The 19,338-nt window shown below is 29.8% G+C and overlaps 2 protein-coding genes across 2 annotated transcripts; both read right to left on the bottom strand.

Annotated features, from left to right (window-relative positions):
* Positions 1 to 415: 415 nt before the first annotated feature.
* On the bottom strand, positions 416 to 1,340 carry LOC106777290 (cyclin-dependent protein kinase inhibitor SMR6-like). Its single transcript, XM_014664862.2, has one exon. It carries the CDS (start codon positions 964 to 966, stop codon positions 634 to 636), a length of 333 nt encoding a protein of 110 aa, XP_014520348.1. The 5' UTR covers positions 967 to 1,340; the 3' UTR covers positions 416 to 633.
* A 9,818-nt stretch (positions 1,341 to 11,158) lies between these two features.
* Positions 11,159 to 18,522, bottom strand: LOC106777621 (glutamate--glyoxylate aminotransferase 2). The gene is made up of 14 exons (XM_014665276.2): positions 18,050 to 18,522; positions 17,194 to 17,337; positions 16,235 to 16,300; positions 15,990 to 16,107; positions 14,610 to 14,691; positions 14,411 to 14,498; positions 14,160 to 14,318; positions 13,507 to 13,680; positions 13,284 to 13,415; positions 12,515 to 12,580; positions 12,303 to 12,367; positions 12,029 to 12,120; positions 11,765 to 11,921; positions 11,159 to 11,496 (listed from the first exon to the last, which is right to left on the bottom strand). The coding sequence occupies exons 2-14, from the start codon at positions 17,308 to 17,310 to the stop codon at positions 11,367 to 11,369; spliced, it is 1,446 nt and encodes a 481-aa protein (XP_014520762.1). The 5' UTR covers positions 17,311 to 17,337; positions 18,050 to 18,522; the 3' UTR covers positions 11,159 to 11,366.
* Positions 18,523 to 19,338: the final 816 nt, after the last annotated feature.

Here is a 19,338-nt window from a genome sequence, read left to right as displayed (position 1 = left end):
CACATAAACACATAGGCCCGCATTCATACAGGAATTAAACTGGTTCAGTTATTTGGCTTTTCACTATTCTTAGGTGAATTAAATCCAAAACATTTAAAATAATACTTTTAGATCGATTATTCATCAACAAAAGTTGTTTCTTTGGTACTTTAATTAGTACTCAGATTTTAACGTAGTAACATGAGATACAAGTCCTATAACCTTGGTCAGCTTTCAAAACATTTACAAGAATCACAGATAGATAGAGTGCATTACTTCATAAATTTATACAGATAAACCAAACAAATCAGATAAACATGACAACGTCAATTATATTTGACTGTATCAGATCACAATCTCTTCTTGCAGAGAGAGGGAGAGAGAGAGAGAGACAAAATGAAAAGAAATTAAAACTGGATAAACATCACCCATGCAATGCAAGCAAATAGGTCATTTTTATTCAGATCATTTTACAAATACCTAGTCTCTAAACTCCTGAATTTAAGTTCTAGCTAGCTAGATAAATAACACAGACATGAAACGACTTAATACAATATTATAGTAAGAAGTTACACAAAACTAAATAAATTAGTTCTAGCTAGCTCTAAACTAGCCAATTAAGGTTGGTGAAGGTTACTGTTCCCACCTCTACGATCAATTAGCCCTTTCAACATGGCGTATAAACACAGTTTCTAAGTCCGGCGGAGTGAAGAATTCTCTAGCTCCGCTACGATAGTTGCACTTCAAAGAAGGTTTTCTCTTCCTAGGAGCTGGTGGACACTTCAACGCGGTTGGAATTCTTGCTTCTTCCCCTTTTGGTGTTGTTGAAGAGTCTTCTTCTTCTTCTTCTTCTTCTTCTTCTTCCTCCTTTTTCTCTACAGTGGTGGTGTATATTGGCTTCAATGGTGCTCGCAAAGAGATTCCAGCGATGACCCATTTTCTAGTACCATCTGACTCTTCCACTTGTGGCTTCTCCGAGAACCCCATATTTAACTACCAAAAGGGTAATATGAATATGTATGTATAGAAGGGAATAAGCGAATAAAGATGGTTCTTTTACTCTATATTTTTTGCTTTTCTTGTTCACTACTCTTTTGGGCGTAAACTGGAAGAGGAATCGGATGAAACCAGTAGGAAAGTGTTGACTAGGAAAAAGCGAGTGAGATAAGGAATAAAGAGGGAAACTATGAAAGTTTACACTGAGAAAGATGGAGAAACGGATTAAAAGAAAAAGGAGGTTTTGGTTAAGGTTGAAAGGAAGTGCTTCTTTGAAGATTGCTGAGAGTGAGGGGACAAAGGAAAAGCCATGTTTAAGAGTTTAAAGACTTTCATAAGACTTTTGCTACGCGTACGTGTAAAACTGTAAAATCATTACTGCTATATGCAAAATTATTTCTCACCATGCCATACAATAATTCTAATTAAAATCTTCTAAGAATAAAATGCCAAGAATTCTAGTAATTACTGTGTTAAATTGTAAAAATCACATAAAATGTCAATTAATATGCACAACATATTAAGCGAAAAAAAAAAAGAATTATATTCTCTATATTAAATTTGCCGTATTCGCAATCCCAAAGCAAGCTATGAATGTCCAAAATCAACGTGGCATTTCCATGTTGGTGAGGTTGCATGTTTGCCCGCAACATCCGATATTCTCATTACATGTTTGGTGAAGTGTTTAGATACCAAAATTCATTTTACATGTTTGGTCAAGTGTTTATATTCACTTTTTTCATAACTACCTTCTTCAGCTTTTTCCAAAAATGCTACAAGAATAATATAATTCATATTTCTAAAAAGTATTGTATTTTATTTTCAAAATTAAAATATTTCTTAATCTTTTTATTTTACAGATTTTTTAAATAAAAAATTAAACAACAATTATTTTAGTTTGTAATTATTATTTTAATTTTATTTAATTAACTTTTAAACATAAGAAGATTTTGAGTATTTTTAATTAAATTTGTATTAAAATAATTATTTTATTATATTATGTTTTTATATTTTTTTAATTGAATATTTATTATTTAATTTTATCGTCTTTATAATATTTTCTACTAAATTTACATTAAAAAGTTTATTATATTAAGCATCTTCGTATCAAAGTTATGTCGTGTGATACTATCAGTAGTATCAGTATGACAATTACGACATGACAGAGTCTTAATTTGATTTCTATATAGGTTTTTTTATTAAATCTAGTCACAGTTTTTGTTAAATAGGAGAATTTGAGACTAAATTTTTTTTATATAATTCTTATATTGTTAGTTTTAATAAAATTGACATTTTTATTAAATATTTTAAAAAAAATTAAACTAATTTTAACTATATTCATGGATTCCATTTAAATAAATTATTTTCGAACAAATTTTTGTTAAGGTTAAATTAATCGTTTCATACCAATTTTCATTAAAATAATTAAGTATATAAAAACTATCAAATTTATTAATATAGTCAAAAAATTTATACATATCAAAATTTACATATATAACTATTAATTTTACAAGTTTAGATTAATGAAAATTTATTTTAATTACTAAAAGTAACTGTAAAAATGCTAGAGTTGGTTTCAATATAATTTTTTTATTTGTTCATATATTTCTTAGATTTATTCTGAATCATACTTACTAATTTTTTAATTTGAATAAACATAATTAGATGTTGAAATTTACTATAATTAGTTGTCAATTACACTAATGAAAGTAAGTTTGACCAGTTTAAGTAAGGAACTAGTGAATTTCATAAACTAAACAATCAATTCTAAAGAAAAAAACTCAAAATGATGACAAACTTCTTTGTGTAAGAATAGTATGACACACACTAACATTCATTTGACATACTTAACAAGGATAAAATAGTCTTAAAATAATGAACTTTTATAGTTTTTCAAAAAAAAAAAAGTAAAAAAATTAAATATCAAATGAAGGTAAAAAGTTGATGTGTGTGAAAGTATTATTTTTCAACTTGTTTCAACCATTACCACAATCATATATCAATAAAACAATTAAAACAAGTGAGAAAAATATTCAACATTATTACAACATAAAAAACACCTACATCATAAAACTTTATTTTTAACCTCTAAATTAATAGATAAACCATCGTACAACAATTTTCAAATAATTAATATTAATTGGGGACACCTCATCCAACAAAATCAAACTCCCTTAATCTACACATTTTTATAAAAATAAAAATAAAAATAAAAATAAAACTTGTAACTTTGTAAAAAAACGTATTAATGTCCAGTTACATTAAACACATCCTTGTCTCATTAATAACTAAAGAAGAAAAATCACAACGACAATAAAAGAAAAAAAAAATTCAATATCACTTCAATTCATAATAAAATCAAATTGTAAAACTTAATTAAAATATATATAATTAGTTTAAAATATTCAAAATAACAAAAAATATTAATAAAATGTTTGAAAGAAAATATCCAAATTTATTATAAATTCAAAATTTAATTAAACTATTTAATTTAAATTAATTCAATAAAAACAAATTTGTCACATGCCGACGACCCAAAGATAGATTGTTAACCAACACCTCCCAAATTTGTCACATGCTGAATAGGAAGGTGCAAAGTTCAACGCGGAACTGTGGAAATTAATGACATTAAATGCAAGGTCTTTTAACGTTAAAGCAATATTTTGATATTTTCTACATATTTACTCGTAGAAAAAGGAGATACAAAAGAAGTAATCTTTTTATAAGTTAAAATCAGTTTATATATTTATTTTTATAAATGATTTTTTTTAAGTTGAAATATATTGTTAGCAATTTAGACTATTTATATATATATCATGACAAATTTATTGTGTAAAAAGTAATAATATTTTGTTAAAAAATCAAATTAAAATATTAAAACTTAAAAAAGTTAACTAATATAATTTTCATAGTTGAGCACGTTATTCTTGTTTTTTCCTTTTTATAGAGAAAACCAATGAAAAATTAGGATGCTTTACAAAGAAAAAATAACATATCAAATTATCAATATAAGTTGTTTATTAATTACTTTTAATGCCTAGTCCTCCCGAAATATTTTTATTTTAAAAAAATTAGAAACTACCCTATTAAAATAAAGATTTATTGCTCACTAATTATTTATATATCTATTTTTGTTTTACTTAAACATTTCTAAATCAAGTTATTGCAATAGAACCTAGCATTATAAACTAACATAAATAAATTAAATTATAAAATATTTTTCTAACATGATTTTAAAATACGATAAAATACGTAAAAAAAAAAGTAGTTAAAAGATGTTTCCATCTCTAATCTTCATTCTTAAGTGGTATTAAATTATTAGATGTATTTGAAATAAGTTCTTCAATCGAGGATTAATGAAAATTTCATCTCCATAAATAATATCAATGTTTTTATCTCAAATACGTTAGTATAATATTATTACGTTCAATCATTGACAGCATTTCTTAAGTGAAAGCGACATTATTAAAATAAGTATTCTTAAACCAGATTTAATGATTATATTATTAAGTTTTGGTAAAGCATCTTTTACAAGTAAGCGGGCTGATAGTCTCCGAAATTTGATTATTGGACCGTAAGCACTACTTTTTTATGAATAAACTTTGATATTAAAGGAATCTCTCCACTTGATTAAAGAAAAAAACCATTGAATAAGAGCTGACCGAGATAACTGTAAAAAGAGAAAAATGTGGATGCCCGTGTGATAATAGCTGACCGTCGGGCAGAACATAATAGAGAACACTGATTGGGTTTTGGCGCTAAGTTTTCAGCGTACTGGGATCATCAATAACCAATACTAATAGAATAATATTTTAATAACGTTTTAATATTATTTATGTATTATTTTGTTATTAATTTACGTTAGTATTTATAATTATTATTATATATTATAAAATAATTTTAGATTAATTACAAAATGATAAGTAAATAATGTGAAAAAATATTATTAACTATCATTATTCTAATAATAATGAATCCTATGTTATTATCCTTGTGCTTAAAGTGCATAAAAAAGCTTCATGCGATTCAAAGCACTTTTCTTTTTTCTGTATAATTTTTCATTCGGGGGACCCTTTCTGAAAACTTGCTTTTGATTTTGAAAATCAAAGGAAAAGTTTTTTTCTAAAGAAATTCCATATGCAACGAAAACTTTGTATTATTGACTGATGTTTCATTTCAGCATATTCCTTACAAGTTACAAGTTCTGACGCATATAGTGTTATACATCATGCTCTGTTTAGTTTTTCAAATTTCACTATCTTTGCTATTGAAACACTCAAAATCTTTGTTTTTAATTCCCAACCGTTTTTATTTACTATTTTCTATATAAGATAAAGTTTTTTTATAATGTATTTTTCCATCCACTTATAAGAAATAACTTTATTATTTTTATTTTATCGTATTATTTGGTGAACAAAACTATTCATCCATCATTCATGCATTATTACAAAAGCGACATATTAAATCATCAAATATTTAATACATATTACGTTGGTTTGAAAATTCATGTAGATCATGTGACATCCCAATTATATATATCACACATATTTATATAAGGATGTCAACATAGATAATATTGGAAAGCAGTTAAGACAATAAATTAGAGTATTATAATCATCCATAATAGTCTAAATTAAAATTCTTAACAAATTCAAAGTACTTCAAAATAACCTAATAAATAACTCAAAATAACATAAAATAATTAGGTGGAATCCTAGAGAAAATTAAGCGGCAACATCAGCGTCCTCCAGTGCTTACTCCAATGGAACTTCCTCGACAACATCTGCTCTCATCCAAGTAGATGATCATTGCAAGAGAAAGCATATCCAAGCAACATACAACACAAAAATAAGGGTGAGCTAGGTAAACAAACAAAAGACATATAATACAGTCAATCAATGTCATCATGGTTAATTAAATATAAAAAGAACAAGCAAGGCATACCAACCAAACCATGCCTTAAATACTCAACGCAACTCATCCAGATTGGTATAACCTATAACCTGTCTAGCTATTGGTCGTCTTTGCACTTGCATAGTTCAGCTGGCCCATCCCCAACACTATGCAAGGTAAGTCCCTCCAATATGTTTATGTCTAAACTCCAAGACTATAGACGAGGATCTCCCTCTACTCTCACCACTCACACTGTTCTTCTCTATTTGAGTATGAACAATGCTTTGAGTGTAGGGATAAACATACCATTTCAAAGCTCCCAACAGTTATACATACAATCTCTACAATCATTCCTAATCATCTCTCCCTGAGATGTTCAATTCATCATTATAATTCACAGTCATATTCTTTCAAGCCACACAATTCAAATATATATATATATATATATATATATATATATATATATATATATATATATATATATATATATATATACACACACACACACACACACATACATGACACTATGTCAATCAAACAATATAACACCAAATCGGAAACCATCTCAAATAGACAATATTGTCATGTTATCTCAATCACACAACAAAACTCTACAATTTCTTGTAAAATAATACATCCCCACAAATATAATTAATTTAATTAAGTACACAATATCATCATAAATCTAAACCACCATTTGATTAACACTAAATATTTTTTCCAGCATTAAAACTATTTACTTTATTTATTTTATACTTTTATAGTTTATTCAGTTTCTAAATAGATTCTCCAAAACAAACTTCTTATTATATTATCCTTATATTAAATATATTATATGTCATCTATTTAAAATATAACAACACCATTGTAATTCCATAAACTAATATCATAAAATAATATTATAAGAATACCAATCAAATAAAATTATGATAACTTTATATAATATATTATTATGTAGCATACAAAATCACAAAACTGAACTAAAACCAAAAAAATTCCTACAGCATACGTAACACTTCAACCTTTTCCATATTCAATGTATAAATCATATCATCAATTAACTTTTCTAACATCAATCTTGTAATTATTTTTCAGCAAGGATAGCAAGGCTTTACACCAATATCATGATAGCAACCAACAAGCATTTTATGCAATTTTTACCGTCATTACAGCAAGTACTTTATGTCATATTTACAATAATTACAACAAATATTTTATATTATTTTTTTATAGCAATTACAGGAAATATATTCAGATTTTAACCCAAAAACAACAAAACTTTAAAATTCCAAATAGCATTTTCGTTCAATCAGCTAACGACAAGTTTTTGATACAATATTTTCATTCAAACAACAACATTTTCTGGTGCAGAAACTATAATAACAGCAACATTTTTTCATGACAAAAACAGAGTAAAATAACAACCATTTTTCTGCAGAATTTTATTTTAACAGGAATTTGCAGAATTTATAACAGCTAATAACAAGCATTTTTTACAGCAACCAGAAAATTATTTAGGTGCAATACAACATCCAGAACAGCACCAAACAACAAGGTTTTCTTGTGTAGAAACAATAATTAAAATAGTGTGAAAAAAATAATTAAACATAGACATTCTTTCACAATTTCCACAAAAGCCATCTCATGCATACAAGGGTTTCACAAGGCATAAATAAAAAGAAAACACAGCTCCCCTTACTTGGAAAGTTTCACAGTTTAACTTGATAGGAACGCTCTAAACAGAGCTCCTCACAGCAAATTTCAAAAACACCCTATAAATCACCCAATGGTGATAGAATTAGCTTTTTAGGCTAGAAATTACCACAAATTTGAAGTAGAACGCTTCTAATGGCATGCATTCAGTAAAATAGCAATGCCCTAAGTTCTAGAAATAGCAGAGAAAAGGGAAAAACTACTTATCGGTGAAGATCGAAAATCTAATCGGATGGTTGCGAAGCTCTCTACGCCGCCGTCACTTGAGCACCACCTAATCCAACATGCAATGACTCAGTGAATGAGGAGGCTAGAGAAAAAGCAGAGAAAGTAAGGGTTTGGAGTTCTAGAGAGAGGAGCATTTTTAATAAAATGGGTTTCAGTTCTTCTTTTCTAAAAGCTTGACAGAAACTATAAAATGCGCTCTTTTTAATAAAAAAACCCCTCTCTTTTATTTTAATTCAATTTTCACCCCACTCTTTTAATATATAAATATATTATATTTCTTAGGTTCGTATAGATTCTGTCAATGTATTAAATTGAAAGTATTTTACATTGATTACTTTACAATCAATGTAAAATTTGTGTTTGACACTTTCAACACTAACCACAAATCTTTGTGTATATTTGAAGCACAAAAAATCGAATTTGGATTTATTTGTGCTGATATTACTTTGCCTGCTAGGCAAGAGTATAGCAAGTTACAAATTCTGTCTTGGTAGGACATGTCTTTTAATTACTATTAAATTGAAGTAGTTAATGGTGGGGTTACCATTATCCTTTTTGTGGTAATGAATATATGTATGTTCCTAAAAAAAGCAATTTGTCCATTTTTGCTGGGTCTCGAAGGGGCATGGAAACACATAAGAACTCTTGAATTGAAATGGAAAAATAGATAGAACTTCAGTTACTTCAGAAATGGTAAGATCTTTGGCGCAAGAACGCAAGAGGAGGGATTGATCCGTATCATCTTGACTTGGTTCTGATTTCTTTACTTTTTAAGAAAATCGAGTCCGTCATCAAAGAAGGAGAATGAGACGAGTCGAAGTAAAGAGAAATGAGGCGAGTCAAGGTAATGGAGTGAGATAGTCAAGAAATAACAACAACCCTCCAATTATTGACAATAACGATGACATCTCATCCATAGAACAACAACGACAACTAGAATTCAACACGATAACACCAACAACACCTCCTTCACATAGCAATGATGACAACTCCTTCACATAAAAGCAATGACAACTCCTTCACCTCAATCATAAAGAATTGACTCATTTAATAAAAAAGTTGTATAACTAATGGAAAAAAAAATTGTTAAAAAACTCATACCATTTTTAAGAATTTGAACTTAAGTTGAAATAATCTAATATAGAACACTATAATTATCGTATGCTAATATTTTATTTAAAAATTAAAATTATTAAAGGGATTAGAATTATATTTCATAGTATTAAGTTGTTTGAAGATCTTTAATATATGCTCACCTTATATAATAATTTATTATATCATAAGTTAAATTAAATAGTATTTTAATCTTGATGAAAAATAATTTGTTTTCAATGAACATTAATTATGTTATTCACAATTTTATAGAAAAAATTATACAAGGAAAATAATATTTCAATGATTACCAGTATATTATTTTCTCTCTTTGTATTCACATAAACAACACAAAAATTTCACCAGAAAATCCTAAGTCAAAGTTTAGATTTTATGTTTAAACCTTTTATTATTTTTTATATTTGTTCAAATATCTTAATTAGAACTTTAGATTTTGACGGTAGATTTTGATCGATTTCAAGTTCTCATTTTTGTAAATGTAATAAAATTTTATTATTTATGTTAAGATTATGTTAACTAGTGTTATGTGTCAATTTGTAATATTTCTTTAATTTTTTTTTTAAATTTGCATGTGTTAAATGAAAGGTCTTATCACATGACAAAGATAGTGTAATGTGATAATAACATTATCATGTGTAATTGTGGAGACAAGTATCATGTAAAAAAATCTTAATTTAATTCTTATATTTATTATTCTATCTCAATTTAATTTTAATTTTTTAAATAGAATAATTTCATTCCTATCAAATTGTGACCAAATTTAACTTTTATAAAAATATTATAATATATCTTTATTAAAAGTGATATTTTTATTAAATATTTTCAATAAGATTAAATTTATTTAAATTTAAATTTTAGATTAAACTTTATTTAAATTTTGTTTTAAATATTTATATATTAATAATTTCTATATAAATGTTAGAGTTTATTTAAAAATAATAATTTTATAAATTTAAATGTAAAATTCTAAAACACTTTTATAATAATTTAAAAGAAATATATTTAAAATTTTAAAATAAATATTAAATAAATATTAATATAAAATATAAATTTAAATAAACTTAAAATTGTTAAAATATTTAATAAAAAATTCAGTTTTAATAAAATATTATATAATATTTATATAAAATTTAAATAAAGTTGAATCTAGGGAAGGGAAGACAGTATGAAATTATTAATATATAAATATTTAAAATAAAATTAAAAATAATAATGTAAAATATAAATTAAAATTAACTTAACATTTTTAAAAATATTAATAAAAATATTATTATATTATTTAAATAAAGGTTAAATTTAGTTTCAATTTAAAAATAGATAAAATTAATTTATTTGAAAAGATATTGAAAATCAAATAAAAAAAATAACATACAAAATTAAAATTTTTCACATAACATATCTCATAATTATGATATACGACACTATAACTTTTACATCATAATGTCTCTACCATATGATAAAATCCTTAATATAACAAAATTTATCTATTTTTTTTTTAAAAGAAAAGACTAAATTACATGGCATTTACAAAAATAAAAAAACCAATTAAAATCAATAAAAATCTAAAAAGCTAATTAAAATTTTCAAAGAAATTATAAAACCAACATTTTAAAAGGGAAGACAGAATGTATTTATTACTATTCCAAAATACTGATTTTCTTAGATTTCTACTTACTCATCCTGGTAGCTAGTCTTATCAGTAGTGAAATCTGAATTTTTGTTGCTTCAAATCAAGTATCACCTTTTTACGTCAATAAAATATTACCAACTTTGTTGCTTCTTCACGTCGTCATTCTCAATCGTGTAAAGCAGCAATATTCTGCAAGTAGATGATAACTACATCCACTGTCTAAGAATCTTTCAATATCTCAATACGTCATATTATTGTATTAACAATACTTGGGTGTGTTTCGGAATAGGAATAAGATTAAGTATATTTTTAAAATTTTAATATATTTTGATTTTTAAATTTTAAAAATAAACTAATATAATCTTTTTAACACGTTCTAAACAGATAACTATTTGACATAAAAGAAATTTACACAATTAAAATTTGAAGAATTATATTTATTTATTTTTAAAGTTTCAAAATTGATAACAAAAATAAATTCAAATTTATTGGAAGAAGATTCAATTTCAAAAGGGGACTAGTCCTAATATCAACGTTTTGGTTCCAGTTTCAGATGAGAAGGGGCATTTTGTAACACCTATGATATCACATCTAAAACACATGAAATGGTGAAGCATATATAGTTAGATTGTCATGCCACAAGTAACAAAGGTATATTAAATATACAGCTGAAATATTGTCAGTTCAGACATGATAGAAAAGAAAATCAAAGGTTTAAGGAAGGACAAATACTAGAAACGAGGTTATGTTTTTCTTTAAGAGATGGATTGAAGTGCTTTCGCACGAGTATAATGCAACTTTCAGGCTGGTTTTCTTACAACCTTGAATAACCTCTATTGTCTTCGTATTGCTCCATGAATTCATCATTGAACTTCTTGAAACTATCCATAATAGCAGGCATGTCTTCCTCAGCTGGTAAAATAGTTGTCCTCAAATGGAAAACCCTATCAGAAAAAGTTTGACACAATCATTAGACAGTAGCTAAAGAAAACAACTGGAATGATTATTTTCTGTACGTTCACTTCAAAAATATATTATCAAGTACTGAGGAGCCTTGGGATACTGATATATATGTCCACGGACAAAAAACAAATATCCCTATAATTACTGCATAGCTGACACACAAATAATTCTTATATGGCCTAGTTAAAGCACATTCTCCTTCCATGACAACCATGTGATCATTCTAAACAAAAAGGGATAAGTATTTACCCTTCTTTCTGTCCAAATCCTGAACCAGGGACCGTGGATATGCCAGTAGCTTCCAAAAGCTTAAGGCAGTAGAAAACATCTGCAACCTTTCCAGCCTGTTTAGCAGCATCTATAGCTCTAGGTGGCAAGCGTATTTGAGGGAAAGAGTACATAGCACCTGAACAAAATTTTAGGAATTACTAATGTTTTACAAGGCATGAGATAAACCAAGATTGAAATTGAAGCATAAGAATTCAAGCTGTTTAGGAGTACTATTGTTTATACCTTCAGTAAAATTACAAACCACATTTCTGCAACTGTTGAATCCATCAGTCATTATCCTTGCTCTTCTTCTCAGTGATTCAAGTATTCCATTGCTGCATATTATAGGTAACAGTCAACTCTACGTAATAACCCATTTTTTCTAATGATTTCAGATCTTTTGAAGGTATGGGAGAAAGGATGAGTTTCTCATGCTCGAATATAACCTAATATGGAAAATCAAAGTTAAATGGACAAATTTTTGACCTATATCATACTAATCTTTTAGCATGATTACCTCTCCCTAACAAACTGGTCATAAGAAATATCTCCAGGTTTAAGTGGATTGATCATAACTCCCATCTGTAGAACAAGGTAAAAAAAAATGAGAAGAATGATGAAGAAATGCCCAAGGAAAGAGAAACTAGACTACCCACTAAAGTAACCCTTTGAACAAGTATATCAAGACTAAATTAAAATATCAGAGAGAAACATTCAGGTTCAACTCACAAATATTTGTGCTGGAACATTCGGACTAAGTGATATTGACGCAACCTTGTAGATCTCATCAACTGTCTGCAAAAGAAAATCAGGAAGAAAGAAAAGCATCATTAGGGTAGCTATAGAAAAAATCGAAGAGCTCACAATTTGAACACCTTACATGTAGTTTGAAACAGCTATCGAGTGCAAAAAGTAGTTTGTAACATAAGTTATTCATTTCACCATATTGCATATGGCACTCTTAAACCATTGGTTAATGTGTAAAAATGTTATGTTTGGAGCATTTTAGTCAACAACATTTATTCATGTATTTTGTTAGTATTCTTTGTTCATGTAAATTTTCCGAGCATTATAGTATTGAGTGGCTTGGCATACTAAACATGATTGACGCAATCAATCTTGACAGATATAAAATCATTTATGCGCTTTCATCTAAGAGCTTGGGACAGTTGATTCATAATTTAGTATGACCAAATGATCATACTTGTCCAGAGTCTGATCACTTAAAGTTAAAGCTCACCACAAGTTCGTTCAAGTGGAGACTAAAGGGCAAGTCTAAGCATTATTCGTGCTTCCAGCAAAGTCTAAAAGGCTTGTGCATGTGGTCGTCTCATACATAAAGCAATTCATGTGTTTTCAGCTCACAGTTTTAAGCTTTTGGAATAGTTTATTCATGACAATTTTGTACATAATTTTTTGCATGCAGAAAACGTTGCAAGAAATACCAGGTTGGAATTTAGAAAGAGATTCAGCAACACAAGATATGAAAAAGGCAAACCTCTGGGGGAATGTTAGTCATTTCAAAATATCCACCCCTCTGTCCACATTCACCATAATAACCTTTTGATACAGAGTGAAAAGAAATAAGCTGGACTTCCTTGCTTATAGGCGGTCCCAAGTCATTCAAAACCTTCCCATGTAGAAAATTATGTATTAGTTCGTGTTAACATCTGAAGCAAAATATTAGTTTTGCCACACCTGCTGCAGCATAAAATGCATACCTTTTTAGAACTAATGAAGGGTCGTTCATCCTGATATATATTCTGCTGGTAAACCTCATCTCCAAGCAAGGCTAAATTTTCTTGATAACAGAATTGCAAAATCTCTTTTAGATTAGCTTCACTAAGGCACTGACCGGTAGGATTTCCAGGATTTATGATGACCATTGCTTTAACCTAACCAAAAGTCAATTTATAATTTTGATGCTTCATTCAAATAAAGCATTCCATAAACCACTAAGAAGAGATTTTGATAAACGAAAATAACATATAAGAAGGGTATTAGTTTTGCAGTTAAAAGTTTAGCATAATAAAAGTAATTCACCTTTAGATGATTTCTTCACCAGTAGAACTTACTTTTCAAGAAACAAGTCAAGATATTTTAAAATTTCATAACGGGATATTGTTCACCAATCAGCCATGTACCATTTTGTTTCTTTTTCCCTTGAAGGTTGCACGAAGCAACCCGGAAAGTCATTTCTAAAAGTCAACTTAGAAGAAACAGGAAGAAAAGTATAAACACCAAATGGTTTCAATATGAGAAGATTCATGCCCTTCGCATTGATTGAGCATCTTTCAAACATTGGAGCATTTAGGTTTTTTAGTTTAATCTAGAAACAAGTGGAAACTTAACATTGTACGGACAAAACACATACAGTTATTCCTCTAAAGCGAGCTTGTTCAACTGATTGACGAAGGTCATTAACATCAAGACCCCAATTTGCTGTCTCTTCAAGGTAGTATGGAACAAGGGTACCACCAAGCAGAGCAATTGTTGCTGAGTAGAGAGGGTATTGTGGGACTGGAACCAAAATCTGGCAATAAGAAGTGTCCGGTAATTCTTTCAATAGCACTGTGAATGTAGAAAACTGAAGTGGCAATAATAAGAAAACAAAAATTACATTACCCCATCGTCTTGACCTCTGATGATAGTATTTAATATCTGCATCACCCCCTTGCTGGCACCATCAGTGAGATATATGAGCTCTGGATCACTGCAAATGGAGCAAGAAGCAATTAGCCTATGTGCCTAACAAGAGCCCCTTTACAGAAGAATTTCACAAGATAAATTATAAAACAGAACGGACTATATGGAGGATAATTACCTTGGATACCCATCACGCTTGAGTATGAACTCTGCTATTTCCTTCCTTACTCCCGGAAGACCTCGTGAGTCACTATAAGCACCTGCATCACCATAAGTTGCGATAGATTCTCTTATCAAAGAAAAGTACTGACTCCTCTATCAGTTGTTAGTAAAAGAATTTGTAACACTCCCAATGGTATAATGTAATACTAAGATGTAAACTTTAGATGGTGCTGACAGAAAGAAATATTTTCAAACTAAGGAAAATTCTGCTCGGTCCAAAAACTCTCATGTTCACAATGCAAAGCAATTAATGTGGTTTAGACTTTGAAGAAAAAAGAAATCTAGAGCTAAAAGTCCTTCAGAGCCAATAGAAGAGCATTTATTTTGCTTGTTGTGTACGAAAATTTGTTGGATCAAGGACACTCACAATACTAGAAGTGAAATTAATTTTTAGCCCAGTGGGTTGGAGATACCCAGGACAAGACAAAAACCAGCATTTTTTTGCTTGTGTTGTTTTATCAAAATAAAGTATTTGATTCCAATTATATTTCCATGTAATAGATTCAAAGTGGAAGGCCGCTAATGATATATAAAACCTTGCTGACAGTTAACAATCAAATCAATCATGATTCCTCACCTAGCAGTTTCAAGCTTTGGGGATAGTTTATTCATGACAAGTCAGAATCTCTATGACTCTTGTCAAGAGTTTGATCCTGGCTCACCATTTTCTAACACATGGTAGAGTAGGCATGTGCATTTTTCCATGGCTCCATGCTTCAAGCCCAAAAAGTGCACTTGGATGAGAGGGGATGTGAGCGGGGTATGTGATAGATAATACCATTCATGATCCTTCAACTAACATTTAAACTTTTCAGAAAGTTGATTTATAACATAAACTATTCACTAATATCCTTAACTGCAACTGCCTTTTGGGGCAATTTCTTCTTTGGTTAGCTAAGTTTGATCTGAGATTTTTATGCAAGGAAATAAAGGATAATTAAATTGAGTCGGTTAACAAATATAAAACCACCTTAAATTTTATGATCACATTCAGGCCTTTTATCAATAATCTGAAATCAAAGAAAAAAATACTAAAACCTTGACTAGTGTACTTATTTAATGGAAATATGTTCCAGAAAATTATTTTCCAAGTTCTCTAGGAATTTTGAATGACTGGTTTTACACACTAAACATATAAGAGTAAAAGGATTTCCAATGAATAAGACCGCCAGGCTCAACCGCTGCTAAGATTATAAGACTTACTAGCATTTATAGCTAGTTTCAGCGACAGAACAAGATACAAGGACAGGATGGGGTTACAGATCAGTACTTCAAAAGCATATCAAAATATGTAAAATCCTACCATTTTATAAAAAGATAGTTGACATATGAATACCTAGACCACCCGAGGTCAATGAGAGATAGTGTTTAGCTCTTGCAATTGCATCAGCAGGGAATAGCAGTCCAACATTTGGATCATCAAGCAGGAATGGGGCTTGGCACAAAGCAACAACCTACAACAGAAAAGTTGTTGTAGGTTAGCATAATCAACAAATAAAATAGTTAATTAGACAAGGAGTATGTTTAGTTGTTGAAATTAAAAAAAAATAAAAATTACGAGGAGATTCAGTAATGCTAAACCTGGCGAGGGAAAGTCAGTGGTCTCTGTCCCAAAGCATGTGGGTTGCCAACATTAGTAAATATAATCTGCCAATGATTGAAAATGAGTTAGTGTAAACATAACTACCACTAAAGTGAGAAAATGTTTAGAGTAAGAAAGTGAGAGTGCATTCACTGTTTATTTATTTAAAATTAGTCAAGATTACATGTTAGTTTAATTCAAAGTAAAAGTATATATACTCTTCCTTTTTCAATTTACACATTCGTTCACTTTACTAGAGGAGCTAAATCCAAGACTGAGTGCAGGAACACAAATGTTCAGATGATGACTAGAATATATAAATATAATCCATATGAGAAGTCCAGCATGAAGTCAAAATAAGCTGACAGCATTCATAATAAGACTATGTTGCATAGACATCATGTTGAGGCTTACATTTTTATGCAAATCCACTTATAGGATATGCAAATGCAAGTTGACAATAATACAAATATAAATAGGTTCAATTTCAAGCACCAAAATAGCTTGGGAGTAACTGATTTGCTTTAGATACTTTACATATAAAGAAATTAGAACAATACTTTGCCAACAAATCATTAAGAAGAATAACCTGGTGTTATGAAGTGCTTACATTTAACTTTCAAAAAACAAGTAACAACAAGTACCATACTACCATGACCATGTGACTATGTGATAAAGGTCTTGGACACAACAACAACAACTTGATCAACCATGGTGCATGATTATGATCGCCTCTAAAACCATATCCCAATCTTCAAATAATTTGCAACACATGCCCCGAGTTACTTTATAGCTTGCATACATTTTCTAAAAACCCAGTTCTTTAAAATACCAATACAAAGACAAATCCAATGAAAGGGATTTTATGATCAGGTCCAATTTAATCCTCCAACCTAAGGGTGAAATTCAAAACAAATATTACATTTTGTATATGGCCTGGAAAAGAATCATAACCTACCTTTTTGCCCTCTTTCTGAAGCTCGGAAGCCCGAAGGTATAATTCACCTCTGACAGCATATTGGCTCTTCTTCACGTTTTCATTTATTGACCCGTAGTCTAAGGGCTTTGGTGGCATGGTGAAGCAGAAAGCTTACAGATATCACTGAATATAAAAGGAAAAAAACCGACAAATCAAATCAATTGCTTCACCGGGGAAAAGTGGAAAAAGAAAAGAAAAAAGAAGAGAACTGACACTCAGTCATGCATCGTGAAACAAAAGCACCATAAAATTTACCCTATTCTCCTACATGTGAAGTGTTTTAATCAAGGAACTACTTTTGTTTACAATTTTAATCAAGAAACCTTCATTTCTTCATCAACAGAATTCAAGCTCACTAGTGAAGTAAAGACTAACACGCTACACTACACGTTTAGCCCCATATTTAGACTTATCTGTTCAAATCATAAATTCACAACTTCATCAAATATCCCATGAAGTAGACTCAGAATACTTAAGGGAACATAGCATATATTCCATATGGCTTGATAGGTGTAGCAACAACCAATTAACAAAATCAATAAAAAAAAAACACAAAGCGTGTCCACTCAGGGAACCTGGGCTCCCCTAGTCCAAATTCTGAAATGACAAGATGAAAAAGAAACCAGACAGATTCCTGAAAGAAACCCATCAATTTTGCGACCAAAAGGTAAAAAAAAAAAAAGAAAAAACATTTTTTTCCAGACAAACAATAACAAGAATCTGACACAAACACAGTCGACACGAAATGCAAAAGATTCGACTTTTAGTTTTTTTATTGCCAGTGGGTCTCTCGTGCTGCGTAAATAGATCGAGCTGAGTTGAGAGATGGCGTTACCTATGGAATTGGGTTAAAGGGTGTCTGGTGGATCAGTGGCAGTGGAGTCAAGCGACGACCTTCGCTTGATTGAAGAAGTGGCTGTGTGAGGTAAACACGGAGTAGTTTTAGTTTGGAAAGTTATATGAGACAAAGGAGTGTGAGTTTTATTTGTCTGTAGTGAAGCGTATTTGTGTGGCAGTAGCGGTTGGTGGAACGCAATGGCAGCACCAGAGCCACTGAAAAAGTGGAAACGGATTATCGAGATTGAGATGACTATATTAAACCCAAAGGGATAATGGTCGTGCTTGAATTGTGGCCAAGCTTTATACTACAAGGGTCTCTACGCAGATAACAGGGTTCTGGCCTTTGGCATCTGCTTGTGTTGGATTGGAAGATGTGTGTGTGTCATTGTCTATTGGGGAGTGGTTCTTGTTGGTTTCGTTTTGCTCTTTGGATACGTGGCATATTCGCAATTCTACTTCTCTTCTTCCTCTTCATTGCTTTTTCCAAATGATCAACATTTATACTGTGTAACTATTTTTCTTCATTGCAAATGTCATTTCTCTTTTCTTTTTCTGCCAATTTTATAATGTGTTTTACAATTCATTGAATCATTTCTATTTCATAAATAATAAATATGTATTTTTTATCTTTTTCAGTTAAAAAATCAATGGGATGATAAATATAATGCACACCAATTTTTTCAACAAATTATGTAATTACAGGTATTCTTTCAATAAATCATTGTTGTGAATATTTTTAAATAAGAAGTCACTTCCAACTTAATATAAATACACTATCTATATGATTAAAAAAGGTTTAATACATTATTTGATTTTTTTTTTGTGATTTTTGTTCAAAATGATCCTACCTTGGAAAAAAAATCATTTAGGTCCCATATTTCATTAAAAGTTGTTTAAAATGGTCATTTTGGTAGACGACGTTAAATTCTTAACGATGCAGATGCTAGCGTGGCAAACTTTTATTCAGCTATTTAACTTATCTGATGTACACCAATATGGCCAATGAGAGCGCACCACGTGTCAGTCCCCTTTCCACCTAGAATTAGGGTTTTGCAATTGGGGGTAGAGGGATTTGGGAGGATACATTTTGCCTCTGTCTGCGCCGTGAGAATGGAAGAGAAGTTTCGCTGTCTGGAGGCGTTGCTCGCGGTTCTCCCTTGCGACTGCACCGCTCTTTAGATTCCGCTGCTGCCTGCGCTTCTTCCTTGTTGTTGGAGACGATGAAGGTGGTGCGATGAAGACTATTGATCCTCGCATTGTGTTTCGGAGAAGATAAGCCAAGGT

The sequence above is a fragment of the Vigna radiata genome, chromosome 11 (genome assembly GCF_000741045.1).
Source record: "Vigna radiata var. radiata cultivar VC1973A chromosome 11, Vradiata_ver6, whole genome shotgun sequence".
Lineage (NCBI taxonomy): Eukaryota > Viridiplantae > Streptophyta > Magnoliopsida > Fabales > Fabaceae > Vigna > Vigna radiata.
The sequence above is the reverse complement of the archived record's forward strand: the minus strand, read 5'-3'. Positions and strand labels throughout refer to the sequence as shown.